Source organism: Bidens hawaiensis, unplaced genomic scaffold (assembly GCF_021521415.1).
Source record: "Bidens hawaiensis isolate Kalapana, Puna unplaced genomic scaffold, B.hawaiensis_p1.1 tig00009272_1, whole genome shotgun sequence".
NCBI lineage: Eukaryota > Viridiplantae > Streptophyta > Magnoliopsida > Asterales > Asteraceae > Bidens > Bidens hawaiensis.
In genome coordinates this window covers 835,282-852,497 of record NW_027491684.1, presented here as the reverse complement: position 1 = coordinate 852,497, position 17,216 = coordinate 835,282, and the positions used below count along the sequence as shown (strand labels likewise).

Sequence of the window (17,216 nt, the reverse complement as noted above, 5' to 3'; positions counted from 1 at the left end):
ACTATTTAATATTTAATAAGATAAGCAATAAAACGGTAACCACCATGTAGTATTATTATTATTATTATTATTATTATTATTATTATTATTTATTAAACACTAAAAAATGGTGAATAACTAACTTTACCTTCATCTTGTTTCTGTTTGGTTGTGGCTTTACACTAACTACATCTTCATGAAGATGAAGATGAAGATGAAGATGAAGATGAAGACATCATTGCTTCTTCATCTTCTTCTCTTTACTTTCATCCTCACTACCTCTGCTTGCTCCAATGGCGCTTGCCAGGTACTGATTCTTCTACTCTAGATCTCTTCAATTTCCCTATACAAATTAATATTATTATTAATCTACCTACATCTGAAACCACTACAGCTACTCGAATCATGCTCTACAGCTACTGACTGTGCACCTGGCCTCTACTGCGGCAACTGCCCTCAGTTAGGCAAGACTCAGCCCTTCTGCACTAGAGGCCAAGCTATTATCCCTACCGCCACTGTAAGCTTTAATTGGACTCCAATTAAGCTTTCATTTTATTTAGGTTTCTAATTTTGAATTTGACTGCATCATGTTGGTGGTTAGATCAATGAGTTGCCTTTTAATAAGTACACCTGGCTTGTAACTCATAATGCCTTTTCCATTGTCGATGCCTCGTTATTAACCGGTCCTCAACGGATCACGTTTTACAACCAGGAAGATTCTGTCACCAATCAGTTAAGAGTGAGTATGTTTATTTGTCGGGAAAATTCCCAAAATAAGCGTTTACAAAAACAAATTTCTGGTGTTAGGTACCGTTTGCAAAAAATTCCAGAAATAGGTATTATAAACTAGTCGTGACGAGTGGTTTGTAGAAACCAATTAGAACTTGCCACGTGTCCTTAAACTAACCGTAACGAGCACGTTCACTAATCATTTACTCGTCACGACTAAATAAGTTTCATGCCAACGCCCACAAGTAATTTTATAAGTCTTTTAGTCACGACGAGTAGATTATAAGGTTAAACTAGTCACGACGAGTTAACTACTAATAAACTACTCGTGTAGGGAATGTAAACCGGGTAAACTAGTCGTCACGACTAAAGGACTTATGAATTACTCGTGGGCGTTGATTATGAGGCATAAAACTTAATTAGTCGTGACGAGTAAATGATTAGTGAACGTGCTTGTTACGGTTAGTTTAAGGACGCACAGAAATTTTTAATTGGTTACAAACTACTCGTCACGACTAGATTATAATATCTATTTCTGGAATTTTTTGCAAATGATACCTAAAACTAGAAATTTGTTTTCATAAATGCTTATTTTGGGAATCTTCCCTTTGTCGGTATACAAACTATAAACAACATTTTCTCTAACTGTTTTTTTTTACCATTTGTTTCAATGGTGCTAGAATGGAGTTAGAGGATTAATGTTGGATATGTACGACTTTGAGAACGATATCTGGCTCTGTCACTCGTTTCGTGGCCAGTGTAACAACATCACCGCTTTTGTAATCATCTTATTTTCTTTCATATGTTTGGCCTTAGAAGTTGTAACTACTAGTTTATAATGTGCTTAATGTTGTTAATAATTTGTTTAGCAACCTGCAATTAACGCGTTGAGGGAAGTGGAAGCGTTCTTGAGTTCAAATCCAACCGAGATTGTAACGATTATAATCGAGGATTATGTGCATACGCCTAAAGGGTTGACTAAATTATTCATGGATGCCGGTTTGGATAAGTACTGGTTTCCGGTTTCTCAGATGCCTAAAAAGGGTGAAGATTGGCCAACTGTCACTGATATGGCACAAGATAATCATAGGTTATTGGTTTTCACCTCTGATTCTTCGAAGGAAGCGTCCGAAGGTATTGCTTATCAATGGAGATACATGGTGGAAAATGAACGTAAGTATTAGCTATTAAATATTTAAATCATAGTTATTAGCGTTGCTTAGTATATGGCTGATGTGGCGGTTTTGACCTGTTTGCCTTAAAATGAGTTGATTTGGGTTGTGTTTTATCCCCAACGAGTCAAATTTTAAACGTTTTATAAAAAAGAACACAAGTCACACTAGGGGTGTGTGCAGGTCGGTTTGGGCTCAAACCTAACCAAAAACTGACATACAGTTTTGATTTTTCTATTTGGCCTTGAAACTTTTGGGCCGAAATAAGTGGCTCAAAATAATGACTTTCAGCCTGAAATTTTGTTTCTAATAGTATTTTGTTAATGGATTATTGAATATCTGGGCCTAAAATTTATGGGTTACACCATGTCACCATTTAATAATTCTTTAGATTACTTAACATTTAAAATTTAAATATAAAAATTTTAATCCATACATTTAATAGCGAAAGTCAATATTTTCGATTTTTACGTGCCCGGTTCAGTTTTTTCAGTTTTCGGTAAATGCAATACCCAAATCGAAACCGAGTGGTAAATTCGGTTCTTTGAAAAAATATAAAACCAAACAGTCAGTGGTTAGGGTTGGTTATTTTCGGTTTCATGCACGTTCCTAAGTCGAAAGTCGCGAAAAGTGATATTATATGTATGTTTTAATGACGAAGCATAAATTTGTGTGATGTTTTAGCTGGGGATCCCGGAATCAACAAGGTTCACGCCCTAATAGAAAAGGATCAAAACCGCTCACTTCAAAAAGCGCATCTCTTTTTCTTCAAAACTACTTTCCAACAATGCCCGTACAAGCGGATGCTTGCAAAGAGAATTCAGCTCCATTGATGGATATGGTTGCCACCTGCTACAAGGCAGCTGGGAATACAATGCCCAACTTCCTAGCTGTCAATTTCTATATGGTATATAATATTCATGCAAGGGTAAAATGGTAAATTGCTCATTCCAAATGCTAACTCATGAGTTTTACAGAGAAGTGATGGAGGAGGTGTTTTTGATGCTTTAGATAGAATGAATGGTCAGACATTATGTGGCTGTGTTTCAGTAGCTTCTTGCCAGGTTTGTCTTCATAATATAATTAATAGCATATTTTTTTAAAATTGATTTTTTTTAAATATTTTAAGGCTGGGGCATCTTTCGGAGCTTGCAAAAACAATGCAGCGTCTAATAATTCCACGTCACCAGCGGGTAATTCTGGAAGTTTTTCGGGGAGTGTACAAGTGACGGCATCTGCCACACAAATAGATCTTACGAGTCTCTTTGTTGTTTACGGATTTTGTTTTTTGATGAATATGTTGGTATTTCAGTTCAAGTAGATAATATGTCATTTGAAGCGTTGAGGGCTACTTCATTGAGGCTTGGTTATTGTATGTTATATATATTAAGTTATATTTAGGACAGTTATACTTCATGTCCGGTTTATATGGTGAAATGTCAAGCATTGGTTTGATATGAAGAATATGAACAGCTTATGAGTCGGGTATGTTTGGTTTCATCTCGTGACATAATGATTATATCCTAAGATGCATTTTAATGGTCGCTAGTTGTTCAGCGACTTCTAGATGCCAAACAGACTAACTTCAGTTTTAAAACTAATTTTGTGTTTGATTTTGTAGGGTTTTCTTTTGGTAAATCAAGTAGGAGAAACCAACATGCAGCATTTGGGAGATGGCCCTTGTTTTCTTTTTGTATTCAGTTTGTTTTGTTTATTCTAAAGTGTAATGTATGATCTTTCTTTTTGGAATACAGTAATTTATATATTACTTAAATTGGGTATGGCAAGACGGGCGGGTCTGATGGTTCAAGTGACTGGAAATGAGTTCAGGTCAATATGGTCGTTTAAGAAAACATATCAAGTTGGCTCAGGTTAAAACAAGCCTTTGAACAAAATATCAATTTAATTTGGGTTAAAATGGATGGTGGTGGAAGCGGTAGTTAGTTATTTGACTTAACCAAATAGAACGATAAACCGACGGTTTGGCTGTCCAATGAACCGAAAATTTTTGTGTATTGTGGTTTTGGTGTTTGGCATAGCAGAATTAACCGAACCAAACCAATTATACGCAGCTATTTAAAATAATAGATGTTATTCCTGGCTTATGTTGTGGTGCGAATGCTGGGGGGTGGGCACCAATAGTGGAGTGGCGGCACGTTGGCGAAGACAATGTTTATGGGTGGTGCTAACCTATTTGGACCATTTTTTTAAGCAAACCAAGTTTTATAATAATAGCGTGTTTTGACTCGTTGACTAATTTAGTAAAACCCAAATTAACCCGTATAATTGTACCAACTGAAATCAGCTCATTCTTTAATCATGTTCATCATATTTGATAACTTGCACAAAACACTGCAGTTTCAATTCCGTTCAAAACTTCCAACAAAACCGCTAACCAGAAAGATTAACATCCAACCAATCCTACATAATTCTAAGCATTTTAACGACGGAAATTGAACTCTAAATAAAACTGTCACTTCATGTTCTGGCTCGTTTCAATTGCATCTGCCTTGTCATCCAATCAACACATTCCTCAACGGTTCCAGAAGGATACGCGAGCTGCCATTGTAACAGTTTTCGTTGGCACTCACTAACAACCGGACCTCCTTTTCCAAGCTCCAAAATCTTTATTATCTCCTTACCATTAATCAAAGGTTTAACTTCCCACACTTTCTCCAACCCTAATTTCAATATTTCTTCCTCGACAACCTTAAACACTTGTCTTCGTTTACCTAATTCCCACTCATCGACCTCAAAACACGAATCACTGTTATGTAAAAGAGAAGACAGCGTTAACGCAACCCTCCAAAAATCCTTAATTTCTCTTACAACTAAACCCAACAAGATCCTTAATTTCAACGACAAATTAACATCAATAACATCCACTTCCCATTTGCTTTCACCAATTTGTGTATCTTCATGCAGATCGAAAGGAATCAATAACAAAAACTTCTCAACCGCGTTATGCAGCCTCATGACATCATCAGCATCACTAGCTTTCAACTTAAGTGAGCTTCTAAAAACATGGTTCACAACGGGTACGGTTTTCTTTTTGTTATCAACATAAACGGTTTTCCTAAATGGAATAAACAAAGATGCATACAAATACAACCGTCTTTGTTTGTCACTAAAAACACATCCCACTTCTTGCAACAGTTTCCATGCAGCATCCATATATCCAACACAGATCTTATCATGATCTTCCAAGACCAACGGCTCACAGTTTTTGGGTATCGTGAAGACAACCCAAAATAACCCTAACTCGGATATACGAGCCATTGCTTTAACCGGTTGGTTCCCGCTCACCATAAGATCGATTTCATGACCGATTCGTTCTCTGCTAATTTTATCACCAATTGCAGATTTCACATCATTATCTGCAGCTGCAACCTTTAATTCCTCCACCATTTCAAACTCAAACCGAGCACTAAACCGAATCGCTCTCAAAACTCTTAACGGGTCATCTAAAAAGGTCTCTTTTGGCGGTAAAGGTGTCACGATTTTGCCAGATTTTAAATCTTGTAACCCTCTTGATGTGAAGTCTTCAACTTTGGATGTATTAATATTATAAAACAAGCTGTTAATGGTTAAATCTCTTCTAAAAGCATCTTGCTCTGCAGAACCGAACTGCATAGTTGGAATCCTGCTGTTTTCAGCATAATCTTCAGATCTTAAGTTGACAAAATCAATCCAAATATCAAAAAGACGCATCCTTGCAGTTTCCAAATGCTTGGATTGATCCGGATTGCTTTGAATCACACCAATCCCTTGTGTTTCTTCGCCTGTAGACGTCAAATACTCATTGACCTTTTCACAAAACTCTCGCCCCAACATATTATCAAGAGCAATGTCGATATCGTAACACTCTTTCCCTAAAAGCTTGTCACGAACCCACCCGCCAGCAACATGGAGCTTGGTTTCAAGTTTGAAATGATGAAGAACTTCAAGCAAACGATTAAATATCTGTTTCTCTTTATCAGTTAGATCAATGTTTTCCTTCACCACAAAAGGTGGACTTGACGAAAACATTCCATTTGCGTTGGACATTGCTCTGCAAGACAAGTGCAAGATATGAGTTCTTGGAAAGCGTTTGTTGTTCGATTTAACGGTGAATATAAGCACGGGAACGAGGGGGGGCTTCCCTGTAAAAGGTGTAGCGAAAGAAGGTCCGTCAAACCGCCACCCTAATCGGGTAATTATTTTCCCTCTAATCATACCCACAGAAAAGTTGGCCGCAAATGATTCTATGGTTGTTACTAGATATTATGGAAAATGAAACATGATGGTGTAAATAAGCTAAATAGTCTGTATACAGTGTTTAAATAAATCTAATATTCAATCATGACAGGCTTCTAAATTAGGGTTTATATCATATTATCAACCAAAGAAGGAAGCCCTAAGTGTGATGTTAAAAGCAAGCAAGCAAGCAGACAATTGAATGGAATATTAAGATTATTATTAAGTGTAATTAGCAAAGCAGAATGAAATGAAAGAGATATACCTGTGGCTGTGGCTGTGGCTGTAATCACCACAAGTTTGCGAGGAGATTCAGACGACGGCTAGTAGCCGGAGAGGTGTTTCAACCTTTTAACCTAAAACCACGTCCGGTTGTATAATAATAAAATATTATTTGATTTTGAATTACTCCACGGTGACCCAATGGCAAAAGCAAACGTCAGCCGGACCAACCCAGCCGTACGGAGCTTTTAAGCGCCTTCAAATTATCTTCAGTTTCAGAGGAAATCTATCCGCCCAAAAGCCTACTGATGATAAAACCTGGACGCCTTCTGGATCAAACCGTGATGCCCTTTGATAGTTATACAACTAAATATTATTATTATTATTGTTGTTAATTAAAATGTTCACAACTAAAATAAAAAAGTCAGCTAAAGCCAAAATGTGAGAAATGGTGCATGTTCTTGTTTTGAATAATTTTGTAAGAGTATATTATATTATGTGTGTTACTAATGATTCAGAGCGTTGTCCGGTTTCTCAAAATTTTGTGAGGAGAGTTTGTAAATTATAGGGTGGGGTTTTAAATGGTTGTGAGTGTAAATTATAGGGTGGAGAGAGAAAAGCTAGTATTTTTTATAAATTTGGGGAAAATATAGTGATTTTGTGTAAAGTGTATGGTGGAGAGATGAAATGTAGTGAGTTTTTGTAAATTTGGGGAAAATGTAGTGATTTGTGTAAATTATATGGTGGAGGGAAAAAACTGTAATGATTAAGTACAAAAAAGTTATTATTTAATTAAACAGAAAAGAAAAATGTAGTGTTTTTAATATAATTATAGAGATGGGGATAGTGGATCGATTGATAATGCTCTAATGTATTTATACGAGGTTAGCTGCTTGTTAGTCTTCTTCTAAGTTTTAATAAAAGTTGGCTGTTTAAAAAAAGATAATCAAGCCAAAATTTAACTTGAGTCAAATACGCATCAAATGAAGACTTTTGAGTTGATCGTCTTAGCTCGTATAGTTACAAACTCAAATCAGAACAGTATCGACTTAGCTATGATCGCTTGTTAGACGGTCATGCCTGAAAATAAACCCTCTAGTAACTAGTTATCCTTTATAATTTGAAAAATGCTTTTCCACCAACATGTATTGAGTTTATGTAAGGGGGTGTTATAAAAATATACATAAGTTTAGAGTTATGAAGACAAACTTTAAATGTTCTCTCATATTACTTTTCATATAGCTTATCAAAGCAAAAGATATATAGGCTTGAAGCTTAAATCTCACAATTGATAGACCATTCTCTCTATTCCCTTTAGTTGCTTTCCAGTTGTTTTAAGTTATTGGACATTTGTTGTGTTAAACGAGACGATATTTAAGGACGGTTCAGTATATCATATGGGGTGGTTTGAATGAGATTTTAAATAATAATTCATTTATTACTTATTAATAAGTTAGTCTTATTCTAAATCCTATTTGTGTTGGTATCAAATTGTGTATTTGAGTGCGAGTAAGACTAGAATTACGGGTGTTATATCTTCTGTTTCCTTACTGTACGTCCAAAAGCAACAAGTCAAAAAGAAACAAGATTTGTTTTGTGTTTTGCACATTTAAGACCAGTTCTTAATTGAAATCGATTCCCTTAGTGCTATATTTAACATGTTGGTCTTAATAAAACTCTTTCTTTTCCCAATTCAAGAAGCAAAAACACTAGAGACCACTTTGTTATTTGCATATGTATACAAGTACTGGTCAGCGGTTACAAAAGTTGCTCTGAATTCAAATTTCTACATCAATTTTACATGAAGATTGCCTCAAAATTCAAATCAAGCGCTACGTCTCTTTTTTATTAAATAATCCCAATCTTTGTGTACCTTAGTGTTCCTATCCACTCATTTTTATCAGTCTACTTTTATGTATGGTAATAGATACTAAAAATCTCATAAACTTGATCATTTGAACTTGCTTCAAGTCAAGTTGACTAATCACTCAATCTAGGGGTAAACAGTTTCTCATGCGTATATTTACTTTTCTTAATTTTTTTACACGGGAAACGAAATTCAATCTTTTTTACTACAAATTATAATCCGCTTTCCCTTCAAAAGCAATATAGAAACTATCTAGCTTCCTTCATCAGCCCTCGAGTAATAAATAGAAAAAGGAAAACGTATCTAAACTCATGACACTTCCTTCCTATAAAGAAAAGAAGTTGCAGGAAATTTATGCCTTAATGAATAAAATGGTTTTCGAGGAAAGGAACGGTTTAGACAAGCACGCCATTGTCAAACATCTCACACGTATTTAAGCTTGAGAGTTGGTGATCTTGAAGGGCGTTGATTATCTTCATAGTCTCACCAAGAAGTCGGGCTGCTGCATGCACACTCGCCTCCCTTTTCTCTATCACATCAGTGTGGCATTTCATTGCAATGACTCGAGGTAAGTTGGAGAGACAAGCAGCCAATATGTCAGCAATCCTTGTTGACAATTTATTGAATAGCTCCTCTTGGCTTATATTATCAACAATTGGGTGGTCGGATAAAAGGATTGTTTGAGTAACGCGATACATTGAATTGGCACAAATATTCAATCTTTCTACCTCAGCGGTCATGTTTTCTGCCATCTCTCTAAAACATTCAAGAATCTGTTTTGCTGTTTTATCGTGTGGGGCAAGTTCCTCCAGCTTGTTGCCTAGCCACTTGTGATGCACTTCAACTTCTACCCACAACGATTTAGCCGCCTTTTGCATGCTCACATAATCACCACTAGCATTGAAGGTTTCTTCCACAAGTGTCGCATACACAAGACCTTCGCTCACACTACTTACCAACCTATCCGTTATTTTTTCTGGGATGTCGGGAAGAGAAATAGCAACCGTTGTAAGAGTTACCGATGTTAAGCTCCAACAAGTGAGATAATCGTCTGCCTGTAACTGCGTTACATCTCCGCCTCCTTTAAAAGCACTACATGATTCCTCTAGGAACTTCATGAGATTATTGGGTTGGTTCTTCGCAGCCTTTTCGATCACGAGGTTAATAGATTTTGTAATACCTTCTAGTGTTCTCTCAGCAACCTCAATATCCTCTTCAAGTGTTAAAATATACGGCTGAAGATGTTCAAACTTTTCTAGTTGTGCGGGCCTATGTTGTACCAACACATGAACACGCTGATCAGAGCTAAATAGGCCTTTTATCCATTTCCAACCGCGCATAAAACACCAGACACTGACCACAAAGAAAATTGGGAATATCGATATCGTCTTGCATGCTACAACAACCATCTTTTGAAATCCTATACAAATGCTAAGAATTATGGTTAATAATTTTTGAACGATAATCTTGTTTTTGCGGCTACTTATTGAGAATGGTATGCTACCATGTTTCCAATCACACAATTTTTGAGTCCAGTAGCCTTCAACTTTGAACACATTTATATGGTTCCACATCCAATTTATGGATTGATTAAAGCTTAAGTCAGCAAAACATCTTAAAAGTGGTGCCACTGAACCTAGTATTACTCCAACGAACTGCGTTATGAATATCACTAACATCGACCACTTATAATCTGACTTATACTCCCTTAGATGTCCAAATGTCATATAAATCATAAGAACAGGGAACACGGCGCTACAAACGCATATTACCCCCGACGCAGAGGTTGTAGCAGAGCAAGATGTCACAAATACGCGACTGCTAGTTCCTGCCATGATCCAATAGTTTCTTACATGTTGCTTTAACTTCTCAACAGTTAATCGTCCTGTTAAATCTGATTGTACATCCTTTAAAATTGTTTCATGAGCTCCCTGGTATTTGGAATTTAGAATTTGTTTGGACTTTAAAATCGCGATAGAAGAACATGCATATATTATCAGCAACATGAGTAACATACCTACATAAAAGGTTGCTACAATTCCATAGCGATGTGCGTATGCATACATGTATGGTGATAACATTTCCTCTTGATGATGCAAAGAAAGAAGGCCGGTTTTTATTTGAATGCAAACATTCACAACCAAGGTGATTACCAAAACACCCAACGCTATGATGTTTGTGAGAAGCTCTTTGTTATCCATGGTTTTGCTAGAGAGGGCAACACATTAGCCATCATGGTGCACATGAATGCCAAGCTTCCGACCTTTGCGTCCAGGTCCATACGACCAGGCATTGAATTGTTTAGATCCATGGGAAGCTTGATTGCTACGGCTATGACTGAAAGAGAGGCGGCGTTTAGAGTGAAGTATTTACATGGAAACCATAGTTTTCGGTTGCGTATGCCATGTACCAGATCAGCCACCATAGCAAGGGTGCAAAGGAGTGAAGCTAGCGTGATATACATCCCAATCCACAACATAGGTTTGCTGAACCTGTTTTGCTGGTCCGATTGGTAGATTAGCAAGGTGAAGCGGCTAAAGGATGATATGAGATGTTGTGGAATGTTGGTGTAAGTCTTGAGATGGTTCAAAATCTGGTTGTACTCGAATAAGTTGGAGCCCATGGTTATGGTGGTGTTAAATAAAAGATGATGAATAACAAGATAATATAGTCAAGTATTTGTCTTGATGAGAACTAAAGCTCTTAATTGTATTTCTAAATACATAAAAGAAGTGGTAAGAGATATGCAAGGTACATAGATAAGAAAAGGAAGAGGTCCAAAATGAAATTTCTAGCCACTTTCCTGTGACTTTCAAACTTATAAACTAATTAAGCAACCATCTTATTCTTGACTTTTTCTTAACACTTTGGTTCAATGTTTGTGGGACCAGTTAGGCTATAATTTATACAACAGTAGAGGAATGAGGAACACTCCCAAAGCTGCACGACTTCATATCCACGGAAGCTTCTCAGTTCTCACTAAAAGTAGACAGAATTAAAAATTTTGTCCTTTAAAATAAGACGAATTACGGTTCGTGTCCTTTTCTAAGTTTCCTTGCAGGCGGTGTACTTTAAACTTTTTTTTCCTACAAGTTTTGTCCTTTACGCTAACTGGGTTAGAAAAAGTCAGTTAAATCCCATCACGTGAGGCGCATGTGAGGGCATATTGGTCTTTTTGCCTACCCTGCAACTTCTTCTTCTTCTTCATTTTGATCACCACCGCCACCACAGCTCCAGCTCCGACCATGGGTATCGAATGCGAACTTCCGATATACTTTTTCAAAACAAGTATAATTTCTCAAATACTTGTTTTTCGGCAAGCTTAAACACCATACCACTTAACCAGATCAGTCAACTCACATCTCAATCCACATGTCAACTTTTTTAAAAAACAAAATGTCAAGAACAACCACCACCACGACGTCGTATTGGTGCTACAGATGCACACGCTTTGTTAGACTCCCAGCAAACGACACCGTTTTGTGTCCATACTGTGACACTGGATTCATTGAAGCCGTTGAATCCAACGAGCCTCCACCGTTATCCACTACTCGCTGGCGTGTACCTTCAACGACGTCGTTTCTAAACAATAATAATAATAATAATAATAATAATAATAATAATAATAACCGTTCAGATCTAACGTCTCGCCGTGGCCGTCGCCGGAACAACGGCGGCCGGTCACCGTTTAATCCGGTAATCGTCCTACGTGGCCACGGCGAGACGTTAGATCTGAACGGTTATTATTATTATTATTATTATTATTATTATTATTGTTTAGAAACGACGTCGTTGAAGGTACACGCCAGCGAGTAGTATATAACGGTGGAGGCTCGTTGGATTCAACGGCTTCAACGAATCCAGTGTCACAGTATGGACACAAAACGGTGTCGTTTGCTGGGAGTCTAACAAAGCGTTTGCATCTGTAGCACCAATACGACGTCGTGGTGGTGGTTGTTCTTGACATTTTGTTTTTTAAAAAAGTTGACACGTGGATTGAGATGTGAGTTGACTGATCTGGTTAAGTGGTATGGTGTTTAAGCTTGCCGAAAAACAAGTATTTGAGAAATTATACTTGTTTTGAAAAAGTTTATCGGAAGTTCGCATTCGATACCCATGGTCGGAGCTGGAGCTGTGGTGGCGGTGGTGATCAAAATGAAGAAGAAGAAGTTGCAGGGTAGGCAAAAAGACCAATATGCCCTCACATGCGCCTCACGTGATGGGATTTAACTGACTTTTTCTAACCCAGTTAGCGTAAAGGACAAAACTTGTAGGAAAAAAAAGTTTAAAGTACACCGCCTGCAAGGAAACTTAGAAAAGGACACGAACCGTAATTCGTCTTATTTTAAACGAAAAAAATTTGTAATTCTGTCCTAAAAGTATTATAAAAGAATAAAGAAAAAAGAATTCTGGTTTATTTGACTATCCTCAACGCTAACTGGCGTATTTCTAACATGCAAACTTAGTTAGCATGTCACATCAGCTTTTCAGTTATTCTTCTCACATGCACATTTCACCCTCAACACTGCCACACTCATTCTTCCAACATGCAACCTTATTATTTCCGCATCATCAATATACTTTATATTTATGTACCAAATATTTTCTTTTTATTCAAATTTTTAAAAAAATAAAATTGTTGGAAAGTTCTAAAGAAAACTAGGCGATAGGCTTTAAAAATTATTAAACTAGGCGCTAGACAAAAAAAACTAGCCAATAGGAAACAAAAAAAACTAGCCGTTATTAAGTTGTTATTTATTTAATATTATTAATTAGTTGTTAATTTTAGAGCTTCGAGTAGTTATCATCTGTTAACTGTATTTATATAAATTATTACTTATTACTTATTATTATTAAGTAGTGATCATTGATAAGTATTATTATTATTATTATTATTATTATTTGTATTTAATAGATAAAATGAAAGGAATCGGTGAATGGAATAAAGGACCCACCCAGCCACCAACCTCCGCATTTAACTCGTTTTTCATGACGTGCATCTGCTTCATTTTCATCATACCCCACCGCTACATGTCCGGAGTGCAAAGGCCACATTTAATCCCGCTTTGCGGGCAGTCTTATAGTAATTTAAAATGTCAGTGTAAGTTTGGTGACAAAAACATCAATAGTTTTCGAACATTTACCAGATCTTAGGTTGTTTCTTATAACATATGATTATTCCTACAGTTTCAAGGGTCAATTGTTTGCAACACATAAAACATTGGGGGCTACTTCATAAGCCCATTACAACTAAACATTGGAGTTATGTTTTGTCATTTGTGTCTATGTATTGTGTAAACAGAAACACATCAAATTCATCACTAAAAATGGACAACTTATGATACAACAAAACTTACACAAAGACTAAAATCAACAAATTTACCATATCATTGCTTGTAGCAAGACCACACAAACACATGTTGCAATGTCCAGTTTATATTTATCGATAAATCAAATACAATAACAACATATGTACACATTATTCACGAGATAATTAACAAATCTGTACACAATGCATTCACACCACCTCAAAAAACAGGTAACAGAGGTATATTTCCCATATTGAGTAGCGATTGAGGTACAATCTGAAGAGTCGGACGAATGGTCAACAGAGTCAAGAAAAAGTCAAAAGGCACTCTCATCCCCCATACGTTTATCGTCATCAGTTTAGGACACTTGTTTACCAAAACCACAAGTCCATTTTCAGTTACATGTCGACATCCCCACAATACCACACTCTGAAAATTAAACATGTCAATCACTATTATCATTCTATTAACAACTTCACAAATGAAAGTTAAAGAAACCAACCTTCAAATGTGGACAGCTGGCGGCAATTGCGAACACGGACTCGTCGGTTATGAAAGTACCCCCAATGTTTAGGTGTTGCAGAGAATTGGCCCTTGATATCTGCATAACGACAATATTGTAAATGATTTCAAAATTTATTGAAAATGTATGATCAGTTAAATAAAAGGAATGCTGATATCAATACCAGTTGAACGACGCCATGGTCAGTGATCCCTGTCATGCCCCATAACGATATAGAGGTCAGGTTTACAATGCATTTTGCTGTGGATAATTGGTTCAGTCCGTTATCTGTAATTTGGCATCCCCAACGGCTTTTAGAACTGAAACCATAACACGAAGAACTGTAAAGCCGAGACAACACAACAGGGATATCAAATTTGATTCAAATATTCAAACACTGATCGTCGTCGTGATATGCAAGGATTTAAACAATAATACTTACACACTATGTGAAAAATAAGCTGTAAATCTCATTATCAAAAAGTGTACAAAACTGGCATCCATATGAACAGTGGCGAAGCTTGGACTAAGACACCGGGGGGGGGGGGGGGGCGGACTCAAAATGTATACAAAAATTCACAAACGATGGGAGGCCGGACTCAAATTTTTGGCCGAAAACGCCTAAATTTACACTACGCATAAAAAATTTCTGACAAAAACGGGTAAATTTACACTACTACGCGAAAAAACGGGGGGGGTAACTAAGCTTCGCCAGTGCATATGAATCTATACAAAATATCCCCAACAGTAAACAAACCATGTGGCAAACAAACATTATACAAAATGACAATAGTACCCCTATGCACAAACTATGTAACAAACATAGGCCTGTAAATGAACCGAACGAACATAAACACTTAATCAGACAAATATTAGTGTTCATGTTCGTTCATCTATAAACTGAACATGTTCGTGCTCGTTTATGTACGCTCATTTAATATCTAAACGAACAGTTGACGAACTTAAATGAACATAGTTGAACAAAGATAAATGAACAAACATATGCGAATGTTCACGAACATAAATGAACGAAACATGTATTCATGTTTGTTCATTTAATTAAATGATCACATGTATTTTGCTCATGTTTGTTTGTTTATTAAATGAATGAACATAAATGAACTTCCCGCCATGGATATCGAATTGATGTCTGTTTTCAATTTCAATTGTAGGTCAAAACTAATCACGATCACGTGGTTCTATCAAACAAATTGGCAAAGAAGACGTACATATCAAGCTCCTTGAGGCCGTAAGCGTGACGAACGATACGCGAAGTAGATTTATCGTCCATCTTCCATCCTGCAAAGCTCAATCTCTCCTTCCTCCCGATCGATTGCTTCACACCTTCCCTCCATTTTCTACACACACTGCTCGTCCTTCAAATTCAATCACACACAAAACGCATAATTAACGAAAAGCAATTTAAATTGAAATGATCGGAATTCGGAAAACAGGAAGATTAAAATAATTAATAATAATAAAGTTACTGAGCCAAATCCTTGAAACAGGTGATGAAGACGAAAACATGAGCGAGCAGGTCCATGGGAAGGCGGTCAATTTGAGCTTCTTCTCCTTCTTCCATGGCCATCACAGAGAGAGAAAAAGGCCCTAATTAATTTACAGAGAGAGAAAGATTAAGACGTAAATTTAAACGGTTTTCGTGAAGAGGTGTAGAAGAAAGCAGTGGCGGAAGGATGTGGTGATGGTTATGCCATCAGATTCCCTCCATGGCACGTGTTTAATTCAACATGGAACCCATCTTCTGCTTAGCATGGTTGTACTTTGCTTATGTTCGGTTGTACATGGATTTAAAAGTGTCGTCACTTTATGTGACTTTTACATGTACTCTACCACTCTCTTGATTGGTGTCCAAGTAAACATGAACAAATCTGAATGATTCAAAATGAAGTTTGCAAAAAGTCAATAAACGGTGATATTTATTTTTATTTATTTGAAATGTTTAACAAATCCGTCCAATGAGCTACTAATTATTAAATTCATAATATCAGGTTGCACTCATCTGTTAATTCGAAGAGAAACACTCACCTAATGCCAACGTCTATAAACACTCATCCGAAGGCACGACAGTGCGATGAGATAAAACTTGTTCAGTTCAAAGATCCAACTATTGAACGTCACCTACTCGCCTAGTCTCTCATCATCATCTGGTGCTGACGAAACTAAATGATGGAAAATAATCAAACTTGAGTCACATGGAATGTCATGTTTCTCCCGCGTAGTGATTATAGAAGAAGAGACGATGAATATTAATTAAGTGTAATTAAAAATAAACACAATTAAATCATATTTTTAATTATTGTGAAGATGATTAAAATAAGCATTATCTTTTTTTATCAGTTGGATTTTATTAAAACAACAATGACCAACAAAAGACTAGTCTAGGTAGAACAAATACGCCCCAATAAAGGGTGGATGTATAAACCTTGGATCGAGTGGACTGGAACCCACTAATAACCCAACCCCCCCCCCCCCCCTTTCGATGAATTTTTTTACTCAGTAGTTTAAACTTAGCGTTTTCATACATATTTAGATAGCCTTCCCTCGTTTATGATTTATTTATTTTTAATGAGCATCTAGTGTTGCTATTTTGCCCATCTTCATTTTCCACCCGAAAAGATTAGCTTAAAAGGAAAACCTATTCCATTCTTAAACGGAATATGGGGGTACATTACTTTGGTTCCTACATACCATTTGACATGACTTTGGTTCCTACATACCATTCCAATGACTCTAATTGAAACACTTAACCATGTGAGAATGAAACAGTTACCACATGCCTTGATAGGCCACTAGCCCTTACCTATTTCATAAGAAGAAATTAGCCTTTCTATTTTAGAACAACATTCGTCATCAGCATTTGTGATCAAAAGGTTTTTCCTTAAGCCCTTCCTCTGAGAGGCCCTGAGTTTGAATCTAGAACATTAAACTAATAATAAACCGTTATAACTTCGTCTCAAAGCTCGAACTCAAATTCATGTATATATTGATGATTGCTAGGTGTAACGATTTACTATATAAAAGGCATAGAGCGGACAATACAAAGAAAAAAAACAAGGGACTAAGGTTTTGTTTGTTTTTTATTAAAAGGTTTGCAAGGGGTATACGTTTGCGGGCGCACAGACTTAAGCTTCTGAAGACTGTTTGTTTTTATATATAAAAAAGATCTGAAATTTGCTTTA

The 17,216-nt window shown here is 36.6% G+C and overlaps 3 protein-coding genes and 1 pseudogene across 5 annotated transcripts; 1 reads left to right on the top strand and 3 right to left on the bottom strand.

The window, feature by feature from the left end:
- The first annotated feature begins 205 nt into the window (after positions 1 to 205).
- LOC143531857 (PI-PLC X domain-containing protein At5g67130-like) lies at positions 206 to 3,396 on the top strand (annotated as a pseudogene). The gene is made up of 8 exons (XR_013135091.1): positions 206 to 286; positions 374 to 496; positions 581 to 718; positions 1,389 to 1,487; positions 1,578 to 1,881; positions 2,565 to 2,787; positions 2,858 to 2,944; positions 3,010 to 3,396. The product of XR_013135091.1 is annotated as a PI-PLC X domain-containing protein At5g67130-like (transcript).
- A 962-nt stretch (positions 3,397 to 4,358) lies between these two features.
- Positions 4,359 to 6,095, bottom strand: LOC143531856 (tRNA nucleotidyltransferase cca2-like). Its single transcript, XM_077027064.1, has one exon. It carries the CDS (start codon positions 6,093 to 6,095, stop codon positions 4,359 to 4,361), a length of 1,737 nt encoding a protein of 578 aa, XP_076883179.1.
- A 2,505-nt stretch (positions 6,096 to 8,600) lies between these two features.
- LOC143531869 (uncharacterized) lies at positions 8,601 to 10,040 on the bottom strand. The gene has a single exon (XM_077027072.1). It carries the CDS (start codon positions 10,038 to 10,040, stop codon positions 8,601 to 8,603), a length of 1,440 nt encoding a protein of 479 aa, XP_076883187.1.
- A 3,610-nt stretch (positions 10,041 to 13,650) lies between these two features.
- LOC143531855 (F-box protein At5g67140-like) lies at positions 13,651 to 15,610 on the bottom strand. Of its 2 annotated transcripts, none has more exons than XM_077027062.1 (5): positions 15,504 to 15,610; positions 15,246 to 15,392; positions 14,201 to 14,357; positions 14,017 to 14,115; positions 13,651 to 13,943 (listed from the first exon to the last, which is right to left on the bottom strand). In XM_077027062.1, exons 1-5 carry the CDS (start codon positions 15,602 to 15,604, stop codon positions 13,734 to 13,736), a joined length of 714 nt encoding a protein of 237 aa, XP_076883177.1. In that variant the 5' UTR covers positions 15,605 to 15,610; the 3' UTR covers positions 13,651 to 13,733. The 2 variants fall into 2 exon arrangements, with proteins under 2 accessions (XP_076883177.1, XP_076883178.1); XM_077027063.1 differs by having other exon boundaries at positions 14,201 to 14,336.
- Positions 15,611 to 17,216: the final 1,606 nt, after the last annotated feature.

Bases quoted from the DNA above. Each gene is read 5' to 3' on its own strand.
- LOC143531856 (XM_077027064.1), bottom strand. From the start codon at position 6,095: ATGATTAGAGGGAAAATAATTACCCGATTAGGGTGGCGGTTTGACGGA.
- LOC143531869 (XM_077027072.1), bottom strand. From the start codon at position 10,040: ATGGCAGGAACTAGCAGTCGCGTATTTGTGACATCTTGCTCTGCTACA.
- LOC143531855 (XM_077027062.1), bottom strand. From the start codon at position 15,604: ATGGCCATGGAAGAAGGAGAAGAAGCTCAAATTGACCGCCTTCCCATG. The intron at 14,358-15,245 runs GTACGTCTTCTT...TCGGCTTTACAG, and splicing joins GGCCTCAAGGAGCTTGATAT to TTCTTCGTGTTATGGTTTCA. The intron at 14,116-14,200 runs GTATTGATATCA...GTCGTTATGCAG, and splicing joins ACCATGGCGTCGTTCAACTG to ATATCAAGGGCCAATTCTCT.